Source organism: Hypanus sabinus, chromosome 12 (genome assembly GCF_030144855.1).
Source record: "Hypanus sabinus isolate sHypSab1 chromosome 12, sHypSab1.hap1, whole genome shotgun sequence".
Classification (NCBI taxonomy): domain Eukaryota; kingdom Metazoa; phylum Chordata; class Chondrichthyes; order Myliobatiformes; family Dasyatidae; genus Hypanus; species Hypanus sabinus.
Window position 1 is genome coordinate 101,811,335 of NC_082717.1, and position 12,699 is coordinate 101,824,033.

The window sequence follows — 12,699 nt, forward strand, 5'->3', positions numbered from 1 at the left end:
GGGAGTCCGAATGCAGGATTCCTACACAGAAACAGTGGCTACATGGGAAAGTTGATAGCATGGTATCGTGTAACTGAACACAATATTAAGGAAGTGATGCTTCAGTTCTAAAAGGCAGTATGCAGGTAGTATCAGGAATACTGTGTTGGTCTCCAAGTAGGATGTGGATGGTCAGAATTGACTTAGGAGGCTTGTATGTGGAGCAAGTGAGTTGCCTTATGAGGAGGTTTTGAACAGGCTGGGCTTGTATCTGCCAGGGACTAGAGTGAGGGAGGATTTGACTGAAATAATGCAAGATTTGGAGGGGTGTGAAGAAGGCACTTGATCTTGAGGGAGAATGGGGAACTGTTTAAAAATATAAGGCACGACCTCGGTTAGTGAGCTTCCAGGTCAGGAGAGTTCCAGGGGACAGGAAAATCACAACCTGACACTGCTACTTAGGAAAGGAAGGACACAGAAGACAGGAAATTGTGGGCTGGTTAGCCTGACCTCAGTGGCTGGTCTTTTATTAAAGACGAGATTTCAGAGTAAAGATTGACACCAGAAACCTGTGCAGTGATCTTGTTGAATCAGACGGTTGGGTTAATAAGACAGTTTTGATGCATTAGACTGCATGGGACTTAAATTTTCAACAGAAAATAACTAAGCAAACTCTTCCTTGTCTGGTGACTGATTTTCACCACACCATGGATGAAATTTTACGCTATGGCTCTGCCTGAAATGCTGAAACCACCCTTCACCGTAATGACACTCGTAATCCAGTACTAATTCTTCATGAAATAATTCCGCTTGCCCCTTCACCATCTCTCCTGACAGTTCTACACCTTTGCTGATGCGGAGTTTAAACAACTTTGTCTCGTAGTGAACATCTTCCTTCTTTTGCTGTTTTCCTTATGCATGTCTGGTTTTTTGATTGGCTGTCAGGAAGGAAGTGCAGTAACTTTTCTTTTTGTTTCTTTACATCGTAAACTGTGGAAGAGCTGATGTTATACAAGTCGCATATGCATCTCAGACACACCACTGTCGATTTTTTTTCAGAACTTCTGCCTTCTCATGCAGAGATAACACGTGGTGTTTTCACTTTACACCACGAGAAGCATTTCCTTTAGTGAATGAAGACAAGACTGGGGTCAGATATGCATAGGTTGTAAAAATAAATGCAGACTAGCACAGAGGAATGAACTGCTTCCTTTAAAAACCTTGCCAACTGCTGATTCCACTAATGGTGCCACCAAGACAGTGGTGATGGGCTGGCACAGTGTGGTGAACTACATATACCTGTCTGGACGCGCCCCCCTGCTGACTGCTCCTGTGGCTCCTCCCACAGACCCCTGTATAAAGGCGATTGGAGGCATTGCTCCCCCCTCAGTCTCCAGGATGTTGTGTGGTGGCCTCTTGCTGCTAATCGTGGTCTCTTGCAGCTGATAAAAGCCTATCGTTCATCTCCCATCTCCGAGAGTTATTGATAGTGCATCACATGGCGATGCAGGACATTTGAAATTAGTTTGGCCAAGACTATATCTGAACCAACAATGGATCTGGATTACTATTGTCAGATCGAGGTGGCTGACCTGCACTTGGAAAAAGGACAAAGTTAGCATGGTTTCATTAAGGGGAGATTTTACCTGACAAATCTGATAGAACTCTTTGAGAAAGTAACGGTTTCAATAACCAATAATTAGCGACTGGGAGAAGTCAATGAGTGGGGATAAAGGAGTTTGCTTCAAGACGGATGTTGGTGACTAATGGAATTCTGCGAAGGTTAATGTTGGGACCATAACTTTTCACTTATGCTTCAATAGCTAAAGCAACTGATGGAATTAACAAAACCAAGATAGGCAGAGGGGCAGGTAGTGTCGTGGAGACAGGAAGTCTGTCAAAGACATGGGCAGGTTTCCATTTATTTATTGAGATTCAGCGTGGAACAGGCCCTGCCAGCTCTTCGTGTCACGCTGTCCCGCAACCCTGATTTAATGCTAACCTAATCACTGGACAATTTACAAAGACCAATTAACCTACCAACTGGTACGTCTCGGGGCCGCGGGCGGAAACCCAGGTGATCACGGGGAAAGCTCCTTACAGACAGCGGCAGGAATTGAACCCGGGTCACTGGTACTATAAACATTGTGCTAACCACTACACTACCGTGTGATGGGAATTGAACCCGGGTCACTGGTACTGTAAAATGTTGTGCTAACCACTACACTACCGTGTGATGGGAATTGAACCCGGGTCACTGGTACTGTAAACATTGTGCTAACCACTACACTACCGTGTGATGGGAATTGAACCCGGGTCACTGGTACTGTAAAGCGTTGTGCTAACCACTACACTACCGTGTGATGGGAATTGAAGCAGGGTCACTGGTACTGTAAAGCGTTGTGTTAACCACTACACTACCGTGTGATGGGAATTGAACCCGGGTCACTGGTACTGTAAAGCGTTGTGTTAACCACTACACTACCGTGTGATGGGAATTCAACCCGGGTCACTGGTACTGTAAAGCGTTGTGTTAACCACTACACTACCGTGTGATGGGAATTCAACCCGGGTCACTGGTACTGTAAAGTGTTGTGTTAACCACTACACTACCGTGTGATGGGAATTGAACCCGGGTCACTGGTACTGTAAAGCGTTGTGTTAACCACTACACTACCGTGTGATGGGAATTGAACCCTGGTCACTGGTACTGTAAAGCGTTGTGCTGCCCTTGGAGGAGTTAAAAGAGTAGGAAAAGAAGTGGCAGATGGAACCTGGCATAGGGAAGTGTGGGGTTATCCACTTTGCTAGGAAGAACAAAAATGAAGACCTTAAGATGTACTGTAGTAGCAGAGTTAGGACGTAAGGGGCCCAAAGACTGCTCACAGTACTCTAAGTGTAATCTCACCAATGTCTCATTAGACCTCAACATTATATCCTTGCTTTTATAGTCTAGTCCTCTTGAAATGAACGTTAACACTGCAAATGCTTTTCTCACCACTGACTCAACCCGCACATTAATCTTAAGGGGATCTTGCAAGAGAAATCGTAAATTACTTTGAACTTCCGATTCCGAATTGTAGGGCAGTGTACACTGTATTCCATCATCCACTTTTGTTACCCATCTTCCAAACTTTTTAAGTTCCCCTGCAGAATCTCTGGTTCCGCAAGATTAATTGCCCCTCCCCCTATCTTCGTATCATCTTCAAATTTGGCTGTAAAGCCATCAGTTCCATCATGCAAATGCGGAAAGAAGCGGTCTCAACACCAACCACTGAGAAACACCACTATTCACCGGCAGCCAACCAGAAAGGGCCCCCTTTACAGACAGACAGACAGACTTTATTGATCCCGGGGGAAATTGGGTTTGGTTACAGTCACACCAACCAAGAATAGTGTAGAAATACAGCAATATAAAACCACAAATAATTAAATAATAATGTTAATCATGCCAAGTGGAAATAAGTCTGGGACCAGCCTATTGACTCAGTGTGTCTGACACTCCGAGGGAGGAGTTGTAAAGTTTGATGGCCACAGGCAGGAATGACTTCCTATGACGCTCAGTGTTACATCTCGGTGGAATGAGTCTCTGGCTGAATGTACTCCTGTGCCTAACCAGTACATTATGGAGTGGATGGGAGTCATTGTCCAAGATGGCATGCAACTTAGACAGCATCCTCTTTTCAGACACCACCGTCAGAGAGTCCAGTTCCACCCCCACAACATCACCGGCCTTACGAATGAGTTTGTTGATTCTGTTGGTGTCTGCTACCCTCAGCCTGCTGCCCCAGCACACAACAGCAAACATGATAGCACTGGCCACCACAGACTCGTAGAACATCCTCAGCATCGTCCGGCAGATGTTAAAGGACCTCAGTCTCCTCAGGAAATAGAGACGGCTCTACTTCCTCTCTCTGCCTCCTGCCTGCCTGTCAGTCTTCTATCCATGCTAGTAATACCACGGATTATCTTGTTTATCTTATCTTAATTTATCTTGTTTAGCAGGCTTGTGTGCAGCACTTGGCCAGAGGCCTTCTGAACATTCACTGGCTATCCTTTCTTACAGAATCGTCAGGCAAGATTTAATTACACAACATCCAATTCAGAATTGCCTTTTCCCCAGTCAGCTCAGCAATAATCTGCTCTAAGAAGTCATCTCATACGTACTCTGCAAATTCCTTTTCTTGGGATCCAGTACCAACTTGATTGTCCCCGTCTACCTGCATTTTGAAATCCCCATGATGATCATAACATTACCCTTTTGACGTGCCTTTTCTATCTCCTGTAGCCCACAACCTGGCTACTGTTCGGAGGCTCCTTTCAGGGTCGTTTTACCCTTGTACTTTCTTAACTACCCACAAGGAATCTACATCTTGTGATCCTCTGTCGCCTCTTTCTAAATCTTTCTAAAGTTTTGATTTTAATTCTTTTACCAATATAGCCACCTCACCTCCTCTGCCTACCTGTCTCTAGAACTACTAGACTATAGAACAGTACAGCACAGTAAACGGCCTTTCAGTCAATGATCTTGTAATAAAATGCCTAGCTAAATGAACATACTCTGCCTACACACCCCTTCATCTCCCGCACATTCACAAGCCTCTGGAATGCCCCTACCACTGCCCAGGCACCCACCACTCTCTGTGTGGATAAAACTCGCCCCTCGCACCTCATCTGAGCTTATCCCCTTTCTCCTTAAATACGTGCCCTCTAGTAATCCTGAGAAAAGATACCAGTTGTCTGTCTACTGTATGCCACACGCTATCATATAACCCTCTAAAAGGTCTCCTCTCAGACTCCGTCACTCCAGAAAAAGAGCCCAAGAGTCTCCGTCTCCTCAACCTTCTGATCCAGGAGCATCCCAGTAAACCTCTCTGTAACCTCACAAAGCCTCAACCTCCTTTCTGCAAAGGGGCAACTAGCACTGAGTATAATACTCCGAACGCAGCCTTCCCAGAGCTTTATAAAGCTGCAGCATAACCTCCTGGCTGCTGAACTCAATACCTCAAAAAATAAAGGCAAGCACTGTTGAGGATCCTGTCAGTTACACTTGATCTCCCAAAGTGCAACACTTCACACCTGCCCATATTAATCTCAAACTTGCATTTCTTCAGCCATATCTGAAATTGATCTATACTAGCTCTATCCTTTGGCAACCTTCTACGCTATCCACAACACCAGTAATCTTTGTATTGTCTGTGAACACGTGAACCCGTCTATCTACATTTTCATCCAAGTTATCTTATATATGTCACAAACAGCAGTGGTCCCAGTATGGATCACTGCAGAACACCACTAGTCCTGGACCTCTGACCAGAGTAAGCCACAGCAACTACTATTCTCTGAATTCTTTGGGCAGCTAATTCTGAATCCAAATGGCCAAGTTGTTGTGGATCCCGTGTACCTCAGGCTTTTGGATGAGTCTTGTCAAATGCCAAGTAGACAACACCCCTAGCTTTACCTTCGTCATGTCCTCCAGAAACTCTATCAAGTCAGTGCTGGAGCTTTTGGAAAGCATCAAGTTGGATAAGTTGCTGGGACCGGATGGGATGTACCCCAGGCTACTGTGGGAGGCGAGGGAGGAGATTGCTGAGTCTCCGGCGATGAACTTTGCATCATCAATGGGGATGGGAGAGGTTCCGGAGGATTGGAGGGTTGTGGATGTTGTTCCCTTATTCAAGAAAGGGAGCAGACACAGCCCAGGAAATGATAGACCAGTGAGTCTTACTTCAGTGGTTGGGAAGTTGATGGAGAAGATCTTGAGAGGCAGGATTTATGAACATTTGGAGAGGCATAATATGATTAGGAATAGTCAGCATGGCTTTGTCAAGGGCAGGTCATGCCTTACGAGCCTGATTGAATTTTTTGAGGATGTCACCTGTTACGAACCCCGTAACTGGGTCACTTACCAGCAAAGATAGAGAGGTCCGTTGAAGTATGATGGTACTATTTTTAAACGTCTTTATTTATAAAGAGGCACAAAAGTAAGGTTAATACAAACATTCAGATAATATACGTCGTCAATACTCAATCTAAAGCGTGGGTATAGTAATAATCATCATTAAGAAATTGTTCTATCGTTTGTCTAGGGGATAATATATTGTCCACTGGAAATATAAAAGTCACTCCGAAGTCTGCAGGCTTCAGCCTTTTGGGGACCGCTGGGTTTCACTTGTTGGAAAGAGAGATTTGTGAGAAAAGAAACTTGCCCAGTCGTTTATGAAGCAAATCCATTGAATCGGGAATGTTGGTTCCCTGTTGTTAGTTTGAAGTCCTTTTCGGTGTTATCAGCCACCCGCTCCCCAGGCAAAGGAGAACGGAACGCACGTGGCTTTGAATGGCTTCCCGCTAGCACGGGAGCGATGAGTGATGGTGTGTCCTTCTGGTGTGTCGCTGGGGAACTGCCCACTGCAGCCCCCCTTTTATCCTTACTCACGGGGTCTCAGATGTCAGTCAGGTTGGGATGATGCATTCTCTCCCCGTCACTCAGCCCACGTTGCCCTGAGGGCTTGCCCGTAGTCCAGTCCCCATTCCACAAAGGTGTCTCCAAGAGACAATGGCCGTTTTCCGTGGCTTTGTCTTGCTGAGGGGCCAGGCCACATTCCTTAAACCTTGAGGCTTCTCTCTTATTTCCTGAGTCCCAAGACCCGAGTTAATAGCGATCTTGCGAGTCTCAAGAAGGTAGAGCAGTAGATGTAGTGTATATGGATTTTAGCAAGGCATTTGATAAGGTACCCCATGCAAGGCTTATTGAGAAAGTAAGGAGGCATGAGATCCAAGGGGACATTGCTTTGTGGATCCAGAACTGGCTTGCCCACAGAAGGCAAAGAGTGGTTGTAGACAAGTCGTATTCTGCATGGAGATCGGTGACCAGTGGAGTGCCTCGGGGATCTGTTCTGGGGCCCTTACTCTTCATGATTTTTATAAATGACCTGGATGAGGAAGTGGAGGGATGGGTTAGTAAGTTTGTTGATGACACAAGGTTGGGGTGTTGTGGATAGTGTGTGGGCTGTCAGAGGTTACAGCAGGACATTAATAGGATGCAAAATTGGGCTGAGAAGTGGCAGATGGAGTTCAACCCAGATAAGTGTGGAGTGGTTCATTTTGGTAGGTCAAATATGATGGCAGACGATAGTATTAATGGTAAGACTCTTGGCAATGTGGAGGATCAGAGGGATCTTGGGGTCTGAGTCCATAGGACGCTCAAAGCAGCTGCACAGGTTGATTCTGTGATTAAGAAGGTGTACGGTGTATTTGCCTTTATCAATCGTGGAAATGAATTTAGGAGCCAAGAGGTAATGTTGCAGCTATTTAGGACCCTGATCAGACCCCACTTGGAGTACTGTGCTCAGTTCTGGTCGCCTCACTACGGGAAGGATGTGGAAACCATAGAAAGGGTGCAGAGGAGATTTAGAAGGATGATGCCTGGATTGGGAAGCATGTCTTATGAGAATAGGTTGAATGAACTCGGCCTTTTCTCTTCGGAGCGACGGAGGATGAGAGGTGACCTGATAGAGGTGTATAAGATGATGAGAGGCATTGATCGTGTGGATAGTCAGAGGCTTTTTCCCAGGGTTGAAATGGTTGCCACAAGAGGACACAGGTTTAGGTACAGGGGAGTAGGTACAGAGGAGATGTCAGGGGTAAAGTTTTTTACTCAGAGAGTGGTGAGTGTGTGGAATGGGCTGCCGGCGATGGTGGTGGAGGCGGATATGATGGGGTCTTTTAAGAGACTCCTGGATAGGTACAGGGAGCTTAGAAATATAGAGGGCTATAGGTCAGCCTAGTAATTTCTAAGAGGGACATATTCGGCACAACTTAATACACTGAAAGGCCTGTATTGTGCTGTAGGTTTTCTATTTTTCTAAGGCATGTCTTTCCCCTCACAAGGCTATGTTTACTGTGCCTTATCAGGCCATAGTTTTCCAAATGCTCATAACTCCTCTTTCTGAGAATCCTCTCCAGTAACTGACCTGAGATACTCTGGCCTGCAGTTTCCTGGATTGTAACTACTTCCCTTCTCAAATAACTGAAGAACATTTTGCTACTTACCAGTCTTCCAGGGCTTCACATGAGGCTAGAAATAACACCAGAGCCTAGCCAAGGCCTCAAAAATCTTATCTCCTGCCTTTGTCTATAACCTGGAGTATACCCTGGGGCCTTATCCAGCTTAATTTTCTTGAAGAGACCCATCAGTACCTCAATCTGTATCTGAGAATGCCGCAGCATGTTAGCACGCTCTACTCTGATCTCATCATCCTCCAAGCCCACATCCTTGTCCTTACTTAATACAGATGAAAAGTACTCATTTCAGATCTCGCCCGCATCCTTTGTCTACAAGTACATGTCTCCTCCTTTATCCTTGAGTGGACTTGCCCTCTCCTGAGTTATCCTCTTGCTCCTGATGTGTAGGATTCTCCTTAATCCTACTTTCCACGGCCACTCCTGACTCTCCTAATTCCCTTCTTGAGCTCTTTCCTGGTTTCTTTGCAATCCTCAGGGACACCATTTAATTTGAATTTCCCATACTTCAAAGACCCTCCTGTTTTTCTCCTTAACTATTTGTATTAACAGCACCCTGCCATGCTGGTGCTTCCTTCCTACTGGAACACACCTTTCCTGTCCCACACTGGCCTTCGAACACCTTCCTCATGTCAGATTTAAACATGCTCAAAAACTATTTTCTAAGTGAGCAGAAATCGCAAGTGCAGAGGAACAGAACGTTCCGGTCTGAGATTCTATCAAGCTCAATGTGCAAGTTCAGTCGGGGAGCTGCAACATCGACCTCTACCCCACATTGCAGGCCCTGTGGCTCAATGTGTTGTACCGACCTTTCAACCTACGCTAAGATCAGTCTGCCCCTTCCCTCCCACATAGCCCTCCTTTTCCACATCATCCAGGTGCCCATCTGATGATGATGGCTGTTCTTCACTTGTGAAGATCAGAAGGGAGGATGACTCCTCAGGAGTGATGAGGATCAGCTGTTGGTGCCTCTTCTCCATTGCTGTACGACTTCATTTCTTCCTGCCGGCTTGTAGTGAGGATCAGTGTGTGCGGACCGATTCTGTTCTTTAGCCCGGGGGACCTGTGGTGGCCACAAGGCTGTGGGTTGTGCGTGGGAGTTTTCCATCTCCTAGACAGACTGCCTGGCAAGGCTAATGAGTCCCATCTACCCGGGTTTGGAATTGGAGTTGTCCTTCTCCTCGACTGGCTGCCAACCCAGGCTGATGAGACCAGCCTGCCCGCCCAGTTGTACCGCTGGACGCTCGGTCGCACCAAGATAGAAGGAGTAAGAGAGGCCCCCCCCATCCCATGATCCTTTCCCTTCTCCAGCTCTGTATCACTTTCGCCAATCACCTTTCCAGCTCTTAGCTTCATCCCACCCCCTCTGGTCTTCTCCTATCATTTTGTAATTCCCCCTCCCCCACTACTTTCAAATCTCTGACTATCTTTCCTTTCAGATAGTCCTGACGAAGGGTCTCGGCCCGAAACGTTGACAGCGCTTCTCCTTATAGATGCTGCCTGGCCTGCTGTGTTCCACCAGCATTTTGTGTGTGTTGTTATTCGTAAACCCTATCTTTTCTCTAATAACTTCCACCAGCATTTTGTGTGTGTTGTTACTCGTAAACCCTATCTTTTCTCTAATAACTTCCCCATCACTGATGTAAGACTCAGTGGTCTATAATTCCCAGGATTACCCTTGCTCCCTTTCTGTAAAAACATCAGCTTTCGTTTCAATGGGACTAAAACAGAAGGATGGTCTGCTGAGTCTCTGTAAGGCAGTGCAACATTGAGAGCAGTTTGAATCCGTTCTCAAAGGAGAGATGAGCTGGCGCTGCAGAAGTGACTCAGGAATGAAAGCCTTCACCCATGCGGAGTGTAACTTCAGAGGACAAGGGAGGTCTTTGTGCTGAAAGGCCTATGTAGAGCAGGCATTTCATTGCAGAATTACTTGCCTCTTTTTGTCAGTGTCCCTGGTTCTAAGCCCCACCAGAGGTGAGGGGTGGGGATATCCCTGCATCCAATCTGTTGAAGGAATTTTCTTGTATACTTAATCGTTCGCTTGCTTCTGTTCTGTAGGCCTTGGGCAATCATGAATTCGACAATGGTCCAGACGGTCTTCTGGAGCCTTTTCTCAAGAACGTTTCATTCCCAGTGCTGAGCGCAAATCTAAAAGAAGATAAAGACCAAGTACCGAGTCTCCGTGACTACTACAGACCTTCTGCTCTGATCAGTGTGGGTGGGGAGAAGATTGGTGTGGTTGGGTACACTTCCAAGTATACTCCAACACTTTCTAGTCCAGGTGGGTACCGGCCTGTCCTGTGATTCACGCTGGCTTAGATCTTCAGAATCTCCACCAACATGCTTCATTGTCGTTCCAGGGCCACATCTGATCTTCGAGGATGAGATTCAAGCTGTGCAGCGGGAAGTCGACAACTTCATAAAGATGGGGGTTAACAAGATCATCGCACTGGGCCACTCAGGCTTCGAGACAGACAAACAAATCGCACAGAAAGTGAAGGGGGTCGACGTGGTGGTGGGAGGACACAGTAACACCTTCCTGTACACAGGTACACCCCTCTCTGTGTCTGACCAACCCAGTAGTTCACAGTAGGTTATGGCTGCCAGTTGGTCCCCATTTGAGTGGCCTCTGGGGCATGTTAAATCTCCTACCTTGCTGGAAGCACCTGCTCTTAGATCTCACTGTGTGCTGGAAAAAAAAACAACCAAACTCAACCGGAGTCCACCAGCTGCATTTCCAAGTAAGGCACTAGGTACGTCTGTGTAATCACACTGTTCCTTTTTGCCGCATCCATAGAACTTTCCCCAACCACCTCGCTGAAATGCACAACTTGCCATTTCTACGCTGGGGGAAAAGGATGGGCAGATGATGTAAAAAAAAACACTTTGTATTGAAATATACTTTGTATAAATTGTACAGAAGATGAATTTCAGCATTAGGGGAGCTGGACAAACCACCCACTCCTGTGACATTAATCAGACTATAAGAATGTAATACACGGGAGCAGAGTTAGGCCATTCACCCCATCAAGTCTGTTCCACCATTCAATCAAAGTTAATATTTTTCAACTCATTCTCCCACCTTCTCATCATAACCCTTAGTCCCCTTACTTACTAATCAAGAACCTATCTAATTATACCCAGTGACTTGGCCTCCACAGCCGCCTGATTCACCACCCTCTGGTTAATGAAATTCCTCCTCACCTCAGTTCTAAAGGGACATCCCTTTATTCTGGGACTGTGCCCTCAGGTCCGAGACTCTCCCGCTAATGGAAACTCTCGCTCCACATCCAGTCTCTCCAGGCCCTTCAGTAGGCAGTCGGTCTCAATGAGATCACCCTCTTCTTTCTGAGCTCCATTGAGTACAGGCCCAGGGAAACCATATGTTAATTCAGTGGTGTTGGGCTACACTGAACTTATCCACAGCTCTGGCATATCCTCTTTCCCTGTTCCCACTTTTTCAGTAAAAAATTCTAAGCATCTGTCTTGCCAGTAACCTGATTAAAATAGCTTAGAGCCTTTCAGTGAACATACGCCTTTCTTCAGAAAGAAGGTGGTGACTTCCGGTCAATAACCCTGCAAGAGGAGTTTGGTGGTTTAACCTCCTTCACCTCCTCACTTTGCTCCAATCAAACCTCCTCTGGTCGTACACACAGAGGAGGAACACTGGAGGAACTCCGCATGTCAGGAAGCATGTGTAGAGGGAAATAAGCAGTCGATGTTTCAAGCTGAGCCCCTTCAGGATCATAGAGTTATGGGACACAGCATAGAAACAGGCCCTTCAGCCCATCTAGTCCACTCCATACTATTATTCTGTGACAGCAATCAATCTGCAAATGAACTACAGCCCTCCATACCCCTCAAATCTATGTACCCATCCAAATTTCTTAAACGTTGAAATCAAACCCGTATCCACCACTTGCACTGACAGCTCATTCCACACTCTCACCACCCTCTCCCCCTCATTTTCCTCTTAAACATTCCACCTTTCACCCTTCGCCTATGACCTCTCATTCCAGTATCACTCAACTTCAGTGGAAAAAGCCTGCTTATATTTACCCTATCTATACCTCCCATAGTTTTTTACCTCTATCAAATCTATCCTCATTCACCTGCGCTCCACGAAATAAAGTCCTAACCTATTCAACCTTTCCCGATAACGCAGGTCATCAAATCCCGGCAACATCCTTGTAAATTTTCTCTGCGTTCTTTCAGTCTCATTGATCACTTCACTTTAGGTAGGTGACCAGAAACGCACACACACAAAATACTCCAAATTAGGCCTCACCACTGCCTTTACAACCCTGACATAACATCCCAAATGCTGTATTCAGTACTTTCACTTATGAAAGCCAACGTATCAAAAGCTCTCTTTAAGTACCTATCCACCTCTTTCAAGGAACTATGTATCTGTATTCACAGATCCCTCTGTTCTGTGGCAGTCCCCAGTGCCCTGCCACTCACTGAGTAAGTCTAACCCTGGTTAGTCCTTCCAGAGGCAACACCTCTCATTTCTTTCCCAGACATTGACTGTTTATTCCCCTCCATGGAAGCCTCCTGACTTGTGTGTGTTGCTCCAGATTTCAAGCTCCTACAGAATCCCTTGTGCCTTCTGGCTACCCCTTCCCAAGGCATACCTGCTGTCCTCTGCTCTTCCTGCCCTCCCCCTCAGCCTGAGGCACAGTCCCAAGACCAGGT

The 12,699-nt window shown here is 46.3% G+C and overlaps 1 protein-coding gene across 1 annotated transcript in view; it reads left to right on the plus strand.

Annotated features, from left to right (window-relative positions):
* nt5e (5'-nucleotidase, ecto (CD73)) overlaps positions 1–12,699 on the plus strand; it is an 81,147-nt gene that overhangs the window by 25,189 nt on the left and 43,259 nt on the right. The window contains exons 2-3 of the mRNA XM_059986584.1: positions 10,060–10,282; positions 10,362–10,550. Of these exons, the coding sequence (XP_059842567.1) occupies positions 10,060–10,282; positions 10,362–10,550 (412 nt within the window). The remainder of the gene's footprint in view (positions 1–10,059; positions 10,283–10,361; positions 10,551–12,699) is intronic.